Source organism: Rhinoderma darwinii, chromosome 1, assembly GCF_050947455.1.
Source record: "Rhinoderma darwinii isolate aRhiDar2 chromosome 1, aRhiDar2.hap1, whole genome shotgun sequence".
Classification (NCBI taxonomy): Eukaryota; Metazoa; Chordata; class Amphibia; order Anura; family Rhinodermatidae; genus Rhinoderma; species Rhinoderma darwinii.
The window spans coordinates 641,282,680-641,294,803 of NC_134687.1; the positions used below are offsets into that span (position 1 = coordinate 641,282,680).

At 44.5% G+C, this 12,124-nt stretch overlaps 1 protein-coding gene across 1 annotated transcript in view; it reads left to right on the top strand.

Annotated features, from left to right (window-relative positions):
- The window catches only part of LOC142662602 (uncharacterized), a 30,698-nt gene extending 21,181 nt beyond the window's left edge, over positions 1-9,517 (top strand). Inside the window, exon 7 of the mRNA XM_075840830.1 lies at positions 7,697-9,517. Within this exon, the coding sequence (XP_075696945.1) occupies positions 7,697-8,931 (1,235 nt within the window). The 3' untranslated portion in view covers positions 8,932-9,517. The remainder of the gene's footprint in view (positions 1-7,696) is intronic.
- Positions 9,518-12,124: the final 2,607 nt, after the last annotated feature.

The following is a 12,124-nucleotide window of genomic DNA, read 5'->3' on the forward strand; positions in this document are numbered from 1 at the left end:
CAGGTATTCGAAATGACCCTCGGGTGTGTTGAACGCCGTTTTCCACTCATCCCCCACTTTGATGCGGATAAGGTTATATGCCCCCCGTAGATCGAACTTAGAAAACCATTGGGCTCCCTGAACCTGATTAAAAAGATCCGGAATCAAAGGAAGTGGGTACTGGTTCCTTACGGTGACCTTATTCAGGTTACGATAATCAATGCACGGCCTAAGACCACCATCCTTCTTCCCCACGAAGAAGAAGCCAGCACCTACAGGAGAAGTCGAGGGGCGAATGAAACCCTTGGCCAGGCATTCTTGGATATACTCCCTCATAGCTTCACGTTCAGGACATGAAAGATTAAATATCCTACCCTTAGGAAGCTTGGCACCAGGCACCAAATCGATGGCGCAATCGTAATCTCTATGGGGGGGGCAACAACTCGGAGGCCTCCTTAGAAAACACATCGGCGAAGTCCTGAACAAACTCCGGAAGCGTGTTTACCTCCTCCCGGGGAGAAATAGAGTTAACAGAAAGACATGACATAAGACATTCACTACCCCATTTGGTGAGATCCCCAGTATTCCAATCAAACGTGGGATTATGCAACTGCAACCAGGGAAGACCTAATACCAGATCAGACGATAATCCCTGCATTACTAGTACAGAGCACTGCTCCAAATGCATGGAGCCAACAAGGAGTTCAAAAACAGGAGTATGCTGAGTAAAATAACCATTAGCAAGGGGGGTTGAGTCGATACCTACTACAGGGATAGGATAAGGTAAATCAATAAAAGGCATCTTTAGAGACATAGCAAATTCCACAGACATGATATTAGCAGATGAGCCAGAATCCACGAAAGCACTGCCCGTGGCAGACCGGCCAGCAAACGAGACCTGAAAGGGAAGCAAAATTTTATTGCGTTTCACATTAACGGGAAATACCTGTGCGCCCAAGTGACCTCCCCGATGATCACTTAGGCGCGGAAGTTTTCCGGCTTTTTATTCTTGCGCCTGGGACAGGTGTTCAGTAGATGCTTGTCGTCCCCACAGTAGAAGCAGAGACCATTCATTCTGCGAAACTCCCTACGTTGTCGAGGGGACATGAAGGCCCCGAGTTGCATAGGTACCTCCGAGTCCTCCGTGGAGGGGCGAGGAGACGGGACCTCGGGGGGGATCGCAGAAAGGTCAGAGGGGAGCACATTGAAACGTTCAAGCTGACGTTCCCTGAGACGTCGGTCAAGTCGTACTGCTAGGGCCATAACCTGGTCAAGGGAGTCAGAAGAGGGGTAGCTAACCAGCAGATCCTTCAGGGCGTCAGATAATCCTAACCTAAACTGGCACCTTAGGGCCGGATCGTTCCACCGAGAAGCTACGCACCACTTTCTAAAATCAGAACAGTATTCCTCAACCGGTCTCCTACCCTGACGTAAGGTCACCAGCTGACTCTCGGCTAAAGCAGTCCTGTCAATCTCGTCGTAAATGAGTCCGAGGGCAGAGAAAAAACGATCAACAGAGGAAAGTTCAGGGGCGTCGGGAGCCAAGGAGAAGGCCCACTCTTTGGGCCCTTCCTGGAGTCGGGATATGATGATACCCACCCGCTGGTTCTCGGAACCTGAGGAGTGGGGTTTTAGGCGGAAATACAGTCTGCAACTCTCCCGGAAGGAGAGAAACGTCTTACGGTCCCCTGAGAACCGGTCAGGTAACTTGAGGTCGGGTTCTAGAGGTGAGGTGAGGGGTACTACTAAGGCAGCGTCACCCTGGTTGACCCTCTGGGCCAGGGCCTGGACCTGTAGGGAGAGGCCCTGCATCTGCTGGGTCTGGGTCTCAAGGGGGTCCATGATAGCGTCAGCGTAGGAGAAATGGTAGACTAGGTATGGGCTTGTAATTATGTAATGGCAGGAAGGAGGTGAAGGGAAAGTGAGCCCTAATCTACCCACCGCCCTGTCCCTGCCTACTTGCAACGACCCGCCCTAGGCGACGGGGTACAACTGGGCGGCGGTCCCTACGCTGTCTAAGTGCACGGGAGAACAAACAGGGAACACGCAAGGGAAGGGGCAGTAGCCCACGGAACGCCGCGAGGAAACGGAGCGGTGAATGAGTAGTCAGGACCAGGATGAAGTGGAGTATACCAACGTGAGCATGGAGAAGGAAGCAAGCCAGGGGCAAAGCGAAGCAGGTTAAGCGGAACTGCAGCAAGGCAGAAGCACGGCAGAAGCAGGCTGGAGCAAGCAGCAGTGGGGCCAGGAATCCAGAAGAATTACAAGCACTGAGGAAGAGAACACGGCAGGTAATAAAGGACAGGGGGCGGAGCTAACTCCGACTGACCAGGCCGCGATAGGCTCTCCCACTCCTGAGCCTGCCACCCTGATTGGTGGGAGCCGGTGTCAGTCTAACAGGTCTGGCCTCAGGTGTGGATTGATTAATCCCAGGAGTATACCTAAACGTAGTACCTGGCAGATCCCTAACAATACATGTGTATTATTTCTTTTTTTACACTTGTACAAAATAAAACCACTTTTTATGGAAAAATTTGTTTTATTTTCTTTTTACTGTGAACTTTAAAAAAAATAAAAATAAATTTATCAACTTTATTTAACTGTATTAAATATTTTTTTTTTTTTAGTCCCACTATAATGCTTCTGGCACGGCCTATTAGGAATATAGTCATGGCAGGCCTGGGGGAATTTGTTAGGCGGCCAGAGTTCGTGTTTGCAGGCCGTTGAAGGGTGACAGTGGGAGCCCCTTCCCTCTGTCAAACGACTTAAACGCAGCGGTCGCCATTGACAGTTACAGCTGAGCTCCTGCGGTGATTGCACGGGCACAGCTTCTGTGCCCATGCGACCACCATCACGTACATGCACGTACATGCACATTATAATGTGGAAAGGGGACCCTTCCCATGACGTGCATGTACGTGATAATGCGGGAAGGGGAGCAATCAAGGCTGATAGAGGCTCCATGATTCGTGATTTTTGCGCAGCTGGCATCATTATGACACTCTGTTTTTATGTTTACAAACAGAGGTGCTTTTCTGTTTTCATTAATTTATTTTACTACTGTAGCACGCATCACGCGCGGCACCCGGAAGTGCTTCCGTATGCCGTGCACGATTTGTACGCACCCATTGACTTCAATGGGTGCGTGCTGCGCGAAACACGGGCAAGTATAGGACATGTCGTGAGTTTGAGTTTCACACAGTCTGAACGGCCCCATTCACTAACATAGGTCCGTGCGACGCGCGTGATTTCCACACGCGTAAAACACGTTTGTGTGAATAAGGCCTAAGGCAGAAGGCTGATGGTTTTACACTGACAGCTCATGGCCTATTGGCCCCTTAACGACTTCCCACTGTCTTTTTACGGCGGGCGATGCAGGTCCACAGTTTACAGCGACCTCTTTTGGCATCGATGTAGAAGAGGCTGATGAGCGTTTCTGTAAGCGCTCATCCTCTAAGCAAGAGCTGTAACTAACATTTCCTGAACTAAGAACAGCCTCCTGAATATAGCTGGAATCGAAAAAAAATCCAAACCCAGCTGTTTAACCCTTTCATCGTCTCGGTTCGTGACAGCAGCATGATCAAAGGGGACTAGGAGACCATTTGCAAGACAAACTTTGGGTAACGAACAACGGTCAGGCAAAGAACAAGAGGGCAGAGCCCTTTTTATAATCAAGTAGCATTCTGGGCTTGATTGCAGACTTACTGCAATTATGCGTGCACTGGCCCTTGAAGACCGTGTACGCGCGGGCGTGCACGCCCTCCGGAGACAGTCTCGATACCAGGAAGTGAGTGCCGGCGCTTCACGGGGACGATGCTGCAGGGAATACACATGGCCGCGGCCGTCGAGTGGTAAGTCAGAACGAAGGGCCGTGGCCATAGACGTTACACTTGGAAAGCCCACAAACTAAAAAGGAAATATAAAGAAATTGACTCTCTAAAAAGACCCCCACCTCCTTATTTTGGTGTTACTATTAGAAACTTTGTGATAGTTTTTAAAACAGAGGTAGTTGCAAAGGACTGGTTTTGATGGACACATGGGGCAGTAAAAGCGAGTATCCCTCCTACTTCCATGCTTACTACATACCCGGCACCTTTTTTTGGAGATATTTTTGGATCTCGGTGGAAGGCACAGGGTGTAAAAAGTGGCGCTCTGAAAGTCTGTGCACATATTCAGACTTGCAGATATAGTGGAATAAAAAAGGAGATGCTCAATGACCTGCTCCTGGAACTGAAGAAAAGTGAGCGTTCCTTGTGCCTTTTTGAAAAGAACAAAACGGTTCTAGATAGCAATCTGAATTCGGTAGATTGCTACCTTTTTGTACCACGCCTTATTTTTTCGCTTCACCAGGTAAGGTTGAAGCATCGGGTCGGAAAAATCTACACCCCCCCCCTATACATTTTTTTGTAGTCTGTTACACAGACAGGTTTCTGCTTTCCAGTGCTAGCCCCCTCTCTCTAATTGTCACCGTGGTGTCCGCATGCAGAGTGGACAGCATGTAGACATCCTTCCTGTCGGTCCAATTCACTGCAAGTAATTCCTCACTTGCAAGTGCCATGGATGTTCCTTTTTCCAAATGCCTGGACACCAACTGTTTTGGGAATCCCACTCTATTTTTCCGTACTGTCCCCCAGGGCCCTGTATTTGTAGCATGGAGGGATTTATAAAGGGCGACACTTGTATAAAAGTTGTCTGTATAGATGTGGTACCCTTTGTGCAGGAATAGCTCCATTATGTTCCACACTATTTTGCCAGAGTTGCCAATAGTTTCTGGGCAGCCTGGGGGATGAATTTGGCGGTCCCTGCCTTTTATAGATTTTAAAACCGCAGGTGTTACCCGTTGTGCTCTCGCACACGTTATTACCCGATTTTACCCGATATCTGGCTCGTTTGGAGGAGATTAACTCGAAAAGAAAGGCTGCCTTGAAAGCTCATAAACCATTCATCTTCAAATAAATTTTGGTCAGGAGTATAAAAAATTAGAAATAAATATCTTAGAAGGAAGATTAATGGCCTTAATTTATTAAGCCTATCATAGCCTGGGTCACTTCTTGGGGGGACTTGGGAATTATCGGTAAAGTGCATGAACTACATTAAGGTCCGTCACGTTGGGTGCGTGGACCCACTGGGCCATACCGCCTTGACGGTATGGCAGCTGGCCAACAGGACACAGATCACAGTCTATAGTTCATATAGTGTACTTCTGGTAGCTCAGACAGTAGCAAGACAGGCTCGGCTGGGACTAGGCAGCAGGCAGGCTCCAGGCGTGGTGTAGCAAAACAGGTGTGGTATACAGCACAGCACGACTTCAGCTCAACGCGGTACTTGACCAGGATAGCACAGGTTACTGGTAGCAGGAACGGGAAACACTGGGAAACACTAGGAGACCATTTGCTTAGACAGACTAGGGTATGACAACAACGCTCAGGCATTGCAGGAAGGGGCACAGCCCTTCTTATAGCCCAGGGTGCTCTGGGAGCAATCCGCTCAATCTCCTACCTGTGTGCGCTTTGGCTCCTTAAGTCTGGACTGAGCTCGCGAGTGCACCCTGGTGGTCACTGTGTAACCGGATGGTCGCATATGCAGACATCTCTGTAGAGAAGGGCGTCGACTGGATGGAAGGCGTTCGTGGTCAACGACCATGGACGTTACAGCATCATAGCAGTTTCTGGATATCACTGCTACAAATACAGGGATAGCGTGGACAGATGTTATTTTTTTCAACCAAACCCATATTGAGAGTAATGCCTAAAAATGTTTTAATTTCTGGGACACTTGTACAGTTCCACATTCTTAAAGGGAATGTGTTGTTAGCAAAAAATTTATTTATTTTTTTAGTTAAACAATTAGTGTGTAGGTGATTAAACATTGTTCTAATTTTTTTTATTTTTTTCACGAGTCAGGAAATATTATAAATTAGATTCTAATTTATAATATTTCCCAGCACTGGTCACTAGATGGAGCAATTCCCAAAATTGCAGCATTGCATGTGGTAAAGCAACCACATTGCTTTATGCTGCAAAATTGGGAAAAAATCCCTCGCTCTAGTGAGCTCTCAGAATCCCCCCCTCCTTTATCCTGGCTAGTGCCGGGAGAAACGAGGGGATTGAACAGTCTAACCTCCTACACTGTGTGTCGCCATTTTTTGAGCTAACACACAGTGTAGAAGGTTAACATACAGTAGTAAACACACTGAAACACGAACATACATAGAAATCACATACCTGCTCCTGTCGCCGCCGCTCCCTCCGGCCCGTCCGCTCCGTCTGCTGCCGCTGCTCCAAGTGCACAAGTCCGGAAGCCGCGACCGGAAGTAGTAATCTTACTGTCCGGCCGCGACTTCCGGTCTACAGGAAAATGGCGCCGGACGGCGCTCAGTTCAACTTGGACTGTGTGGCATGCGCCGTTCCCACACAGACGGCGTACACCATAGTGGATGGAACGGGCCCCGTTCGCATTCACTATGGGACTGGGGCTGCCGTACTCCATGTCTGTATGTGTCGTTAATCCAGAAATTGAGTAAAAAATGGCAGCCCCCATAGGAAAGAAAAAGTGAAAAAATAAAAAAAAGTAACACACAAATAAATACAAAAGTTTTTTATAAAACACTAACCTCAAACTGATATAAAAAATTTTTTTGGGGCGACACTATTCCTTTAAGTAAATAGATGCAGGCTTTTGCAAAACATGTTGCCTAGCATAAAGATTAGTTTGCTGGACAATTAATTGTAGAGCTGTATCACATACGAATAAATTAAAAAAATCATGGGTAAAATTTTCGACATCAACATTAATTCCCGTAGTTGCTTCGAATTGTGGTACTTGGGGGGGAAAATGATAGTGCGGGATCCTACATTGCGGTAGGGACTGCAACACTCGGCCCTGCACTTAACACCTTCACAGCGACGGCTGTATCTACCACCATAGGGTCCAGTGGTAGAATTGGAATCCTTACTGGTGGTGTCGGTTTCTCTTTCACAACTGTCGGAGCATAGCAAGGCGTATGCTTGCTTCACACTGTACATTCTCGGAGACATTATATTTTTATATATACTAGTCCTTCTCAATGAATTAGAGTATCATCAAAAAGTTAATTTATTTCAGTAATTCAATTCAAAAAGTGAAACTCATATATTATATACATTCATCACACACAGAGTCCTCTATTTCCAGCATACCTCGGGTAGCTGAAAGAACGGAGCTTAAGTGAAATCATTCGGCGCTAATTTAGGTTAAAGTGCTGCTGTGAAAAGGCGGATCCCTTACCTAAAGCCCCTTAGTGACTGCTGTGAAAAGGCATATTGGTGGTCACTAAGAGGTTAAAGGGCCAAATGGGTTGGAAGAGGGCAGACTTCATTGCCAGACAAGGTTCTGCATTAAAAAAAAAAAAAAGTGATCAGATCAAGCTTTATGTAAGAAAAGTGGGGAACTGCGTGTAGACCAGAATCCTGGATTTTGTCATCAATATATTTTAAAGTGTCATATGTAGAAAGCGTTATAAGGTTAGAATTGCACACCTAGTTTTGAGGCATGTTTTTGAGCTGATGCCACTGGTGGATTCAAAAGGCATAGCTTAAACTTCTCCCTCCTGCTTGTCCTACTTCTGGCTTTAGCTCAAAACACTGCATGTGTGTTTCCAGCCTAATATGAATGTTATACATTTCTCAACTTTTGTGTTTTGTAACAAAATCACACAATATATTTTTAATCCTAACAGAAAATCCCAGTACGGATTCTGAGGGAAACTTCACATTATCAATCAATTATAAAGTAGAAGATGAAGATATCCAGCAGTCTTCAGGAGAAACCCTCATTACCCTTAATGTACATCCAGGACTTCACAGTACAGATCTATTATATAATTCCACTAATCATGAGGAATCTTCTCCTGACCAATCACAAATAGTTACCACTAGTACAGGACAGAAGGGGGGTAAAAGGTTTCAATGTGATGAACAGCTCAAAAAAAGCTCAGGTCGTTTCACAAACAGAAGAATTCACACAGGAGAGAAGATATATTCATGTTCAGAATGTGGGAAAGGTTTTACATATAAATCAAATCTTGTTGTACATGAGAGAATTCACACAGGAGAGAAGCCGTATTCATGTTCAAATTGTGGGAAATGTTTTACAAATAAATCGAATCTTGTTTCACATGAGAGAAGTCACACAGGGGAGAAGCCATATTCATGCTTAGAATGTGGGAAATGTTTTACGGATAAATCAAATCTTTTTACACATGAGAGAAGTCACACAGGAGTGAAGCCATATTCATGTTCAGAATGTGGGAAATGTTTTACACATAAATCACATCTTGTTACACATAAAAGAATTCACACAGGAGAGAAGCCGTATTCATGTTCAGAATGTGGGAAACGTTTTACACAAAAATCAGGTCTTGCTAAACATGAGAGAAGTCACACAGCAGAGAAGCTGTATTCATGTTCAGAATGTGGGAAATGTTTTACAGATAAATCAAATCTTTTTAGACATGAGAGAATTCACACAGGAGAGAAGCGATATTCATGTTCAGAATGTGGGAAATGTTTTACAGATAAATCACATCTTGTTACACATAAGAGAATTCACACAGGAGAGAAGCCATATTCATGTTCCGAATGTGGGAAATGTTTTACAGATAAATCACATCTTGTTGTACATGAGAGAATTCACACAGGAGAAAAGCCATATTCATGTTCAGAATGTGGGAAATGTTTTACACATAAATCACATCTTGTTACGCATAAGAGAATTCACACAGGAGAAAAGCCGTATTCATGTTCAGAGTGTGGGAAATGTTTTACAGATAAATCACATCTTATTGTACATGAGAGAATTCACACAGGAGAGAAGCCATATTCATGTTCAGAATGTGGGAAATGTTTTATAGATAAATCACGTCTTGTTAAACATGAGAGAAGTCACATAGGGGAGAAGCCATATTCTTGGTAAGATTGGGGAAAATGTTTTAATAGTGTAGGCAAACTTAGGGCTAATCAGAGAAGTCACACAGTGGAAAAGCCGTTTTGATGTTCTATATGTGGAAGATGTTTTAGAAAGAAATCAAATTTTGGAACTAAGAATTCACAGAGTAGAAACCATTTTCTCGCTTAGAATGTGGGAAATACTATAAGAGCAAAAAAATATTTTAAACACATCAGGTTATTCATAGACATTAAACATCCAATAAGAGTGTTTGTTAATGTTTTTGGGTGGAATTAGCCAATATCTGCCAAACGCCCAAATTATATTTACAGGAGGTCAACTGTGACCGAGATCTATGAAGAAAAAGTATTGTGGATATAAGGAAGAAAAGAAAAGCCTTGTTTACTTACAAAGCAGAGAAGCTGAATTCTCACCATGAACCTTGCTTCTTATTACTGTATTCATAAATTCCCCTACACTGCAGGACAGTAAGGACAATGTAAACTTTTTGTTTTTAACATATATGGACATTTTTATATTTGACTTTCATTAAAACTGTATAAAAAGATGAAGCTGATGGAATTGAACAAAAAAAATAAAAATTACTTTGCAATTAGATCAAATAAAAATTCACAGATAATTTTTTAAATGTAAATGTCATAAGTGTATTTATCACTACCTTAAAGACCTAGAATTAAAATCAGGTGTGGAGCCCGAAATCACGCCCATATGTGGTGGAGAATGGGCACACGATTTTTCTGGTAATACCACAGTATTTACCGGCTAAATCGTGTGTCAGTTCGGAACCTATGTGGGTATGGTTGCGGCTGCCGCTCTGTGTGTTTTACCCTCAGGGTAGATTCTAACGTCAGTGGTCGCTGACCATGAAATCCTTCCATCCGGTCGACGCCCTGCTCTCCAGAGATGTCTGCACATGCGGCTGTCCTGTTCCACAGTGACCACCAGGGTGCGCTTGCGAGCCCAGTCCAGACTTAAGGAGCCAGGGCGCACACAGGTGTGAGAATTAGCTGATTGTTCTCAGAGCACCCTGGGCTATAAGAAGGGCTCTGTCTCTTCCTGAATTGCTTGAGCTTTGTTGTTGTTACCCTAGTTTGTTCTGTGCAAATGGTCTCCCAGTGTTTCCCAGTTCCCAATGTTTCCCATTCCTGCTACCTGTATCCCGTGCTATCCTGGTGAAGTGCCGTATCGAGTTGGAGTCGTGCTGTGCCGTATACCATGCCTGTCCTGTTACACCACGCCTGGTGTCCGCCTGCTGCCAAAGTCCCATCCGAGCCTGCCTTGCTACTGTCCAAAGCTACCTCAGGTACACCTATACAAACTATAAACTTTGACCTTTGTCCTGTTGGCCTGCTGCCATACCGTTAAGGAGGTACGGTCCAGTGGGTCCACGTACCCAACGTGATGGATTCACTTCCTGCAGATTTTTAGCAGAAATTTCTGAAAATCGTTCTATACATCTGAGTGGGGTTGTTTCTGCAGCATGCACATAGATTCTGAAAGCCCCATTAAAATAAATGGGACAGCCGCAGACATTTCTGAAACAAAACTGCTATTTGTGAATTGGAGTTTGACTAAAAAAAACAGAAAAATCTGTACCTCAAAGCCAGAAATAAATCAAGCCAGAAAAAGAAGTATAAGTCTTTTATTTATATTTTCCATTTCTTATTAATTGACTCTTGGATTTGGCTAAAAAAAAAAAAAAAAAAAAGCTCCATTTGTGATTCCAGCCTTAAAGAGGATGTAAGAGGAACGTGTCTTATTTAAACCTCTGACATTTGGTTTAGCCTTTGTTGTTCACATGTCCAGTATCACCATGCCGAGGTCCAGAGCGCTCTGAGACCTTGAGAAAGGTTATGGATATCTATGACTCAGGAAAGGGAAGATGTCTAAACTATTAGATATCAATCATTCCACTGTCCAGAAAACCATCACATGTGGAGGTTTCAGATAACTGCCAATTTGTCCAGGCCAGTCTGTCTCAGTAAGATCAGTCTGAGAGCAGAACACTGCGAACCCCAGAATTTCATTAAAGACCTACATGCAGATTTTGCCACTCTTGATGTCTACCATTGCAAAAAAAAGGCTTCAAAAATGAAAACAACATGGGGCTGTGCCAAAAGAAAACCTTAGCTATCCAGAAAAGAGCATCAGGGCAAGACTACAGATTGCTCATGAACACCTAGGCAATAAACATGACTTCTGGAACAGTCTGCTATGGAAACAAGAATCATGAAGATATTAGTCCACAGTACCAGAAGACATGTTTGCCATAAATTATAGACTGCATTTCACGAGAAAAAAACTGTAAATGACTTAAGAATATGGTGGAGGAAATGTTATGGTTTGAGGCTGCTAAACTGCATCAGGACCTGGGCAGCTCATCATCCTAGAATCAACTATGAGTTCTACATTGGCAGAAGCTGTTTGAGGATAATGTGAGACGGTCTGTCAGAAAGCTTTAAGTTCAGCTTAAAGTAGACTTTGGAACATGGCAATACCAGTAAACCCTCCAAGGAATGGCCAAAAAAACAAAACAAGTAGACTGTAAATCCTCATTCACATTTGCATATTTTGGACAGCATGTTACATCAGTATTTGTAAGGCAAAACCAGGAGCAGGTCCAAAATATGGAAGGAATGCAAATCTTTCCATTATACATTTCTCTGTTTATGTTTCGCTCCTGTCACGATCTAGGGGTATGTGGACCCACTAGGCCGCTCTGCCGTAGCAGAAACGGCAGCTGGCCAAATAATAGTCTATATAAAAGACTATGCAAAGTCCTAGCACAAAAGGTACCTGAAAGAGTCCAGACCGTAGCAGAGGCTTTGGCACGGATGGAACTTGACGTGACGTGACAGATGATACTAGACGTGGCAGATGACACCAGACGTGGTGTATGATACCAGACGTGACAGGTGACACCAGACGTCACAGATGACACTCAACTCCAACTAAAAGCTCAGGAAAGAAATACAGCAACATACCAGATACGGAGAGCAGCATACGGGAACACTGGGAGCAGGAAACAAATAAGGGACCATTTGCAATACGAACATGGGTAGACCACAACAACGCTCAGGCAAAGAGTGATAGGGCAGAGCCCTTTATATAGTCTGGGGCGATTTAGGGATTAGGTAGATTAGTTTTAGTATGCGCGCGCCGGCCCTTTAAGGCCAGGGACGAGCGTGCGCGCGCACCC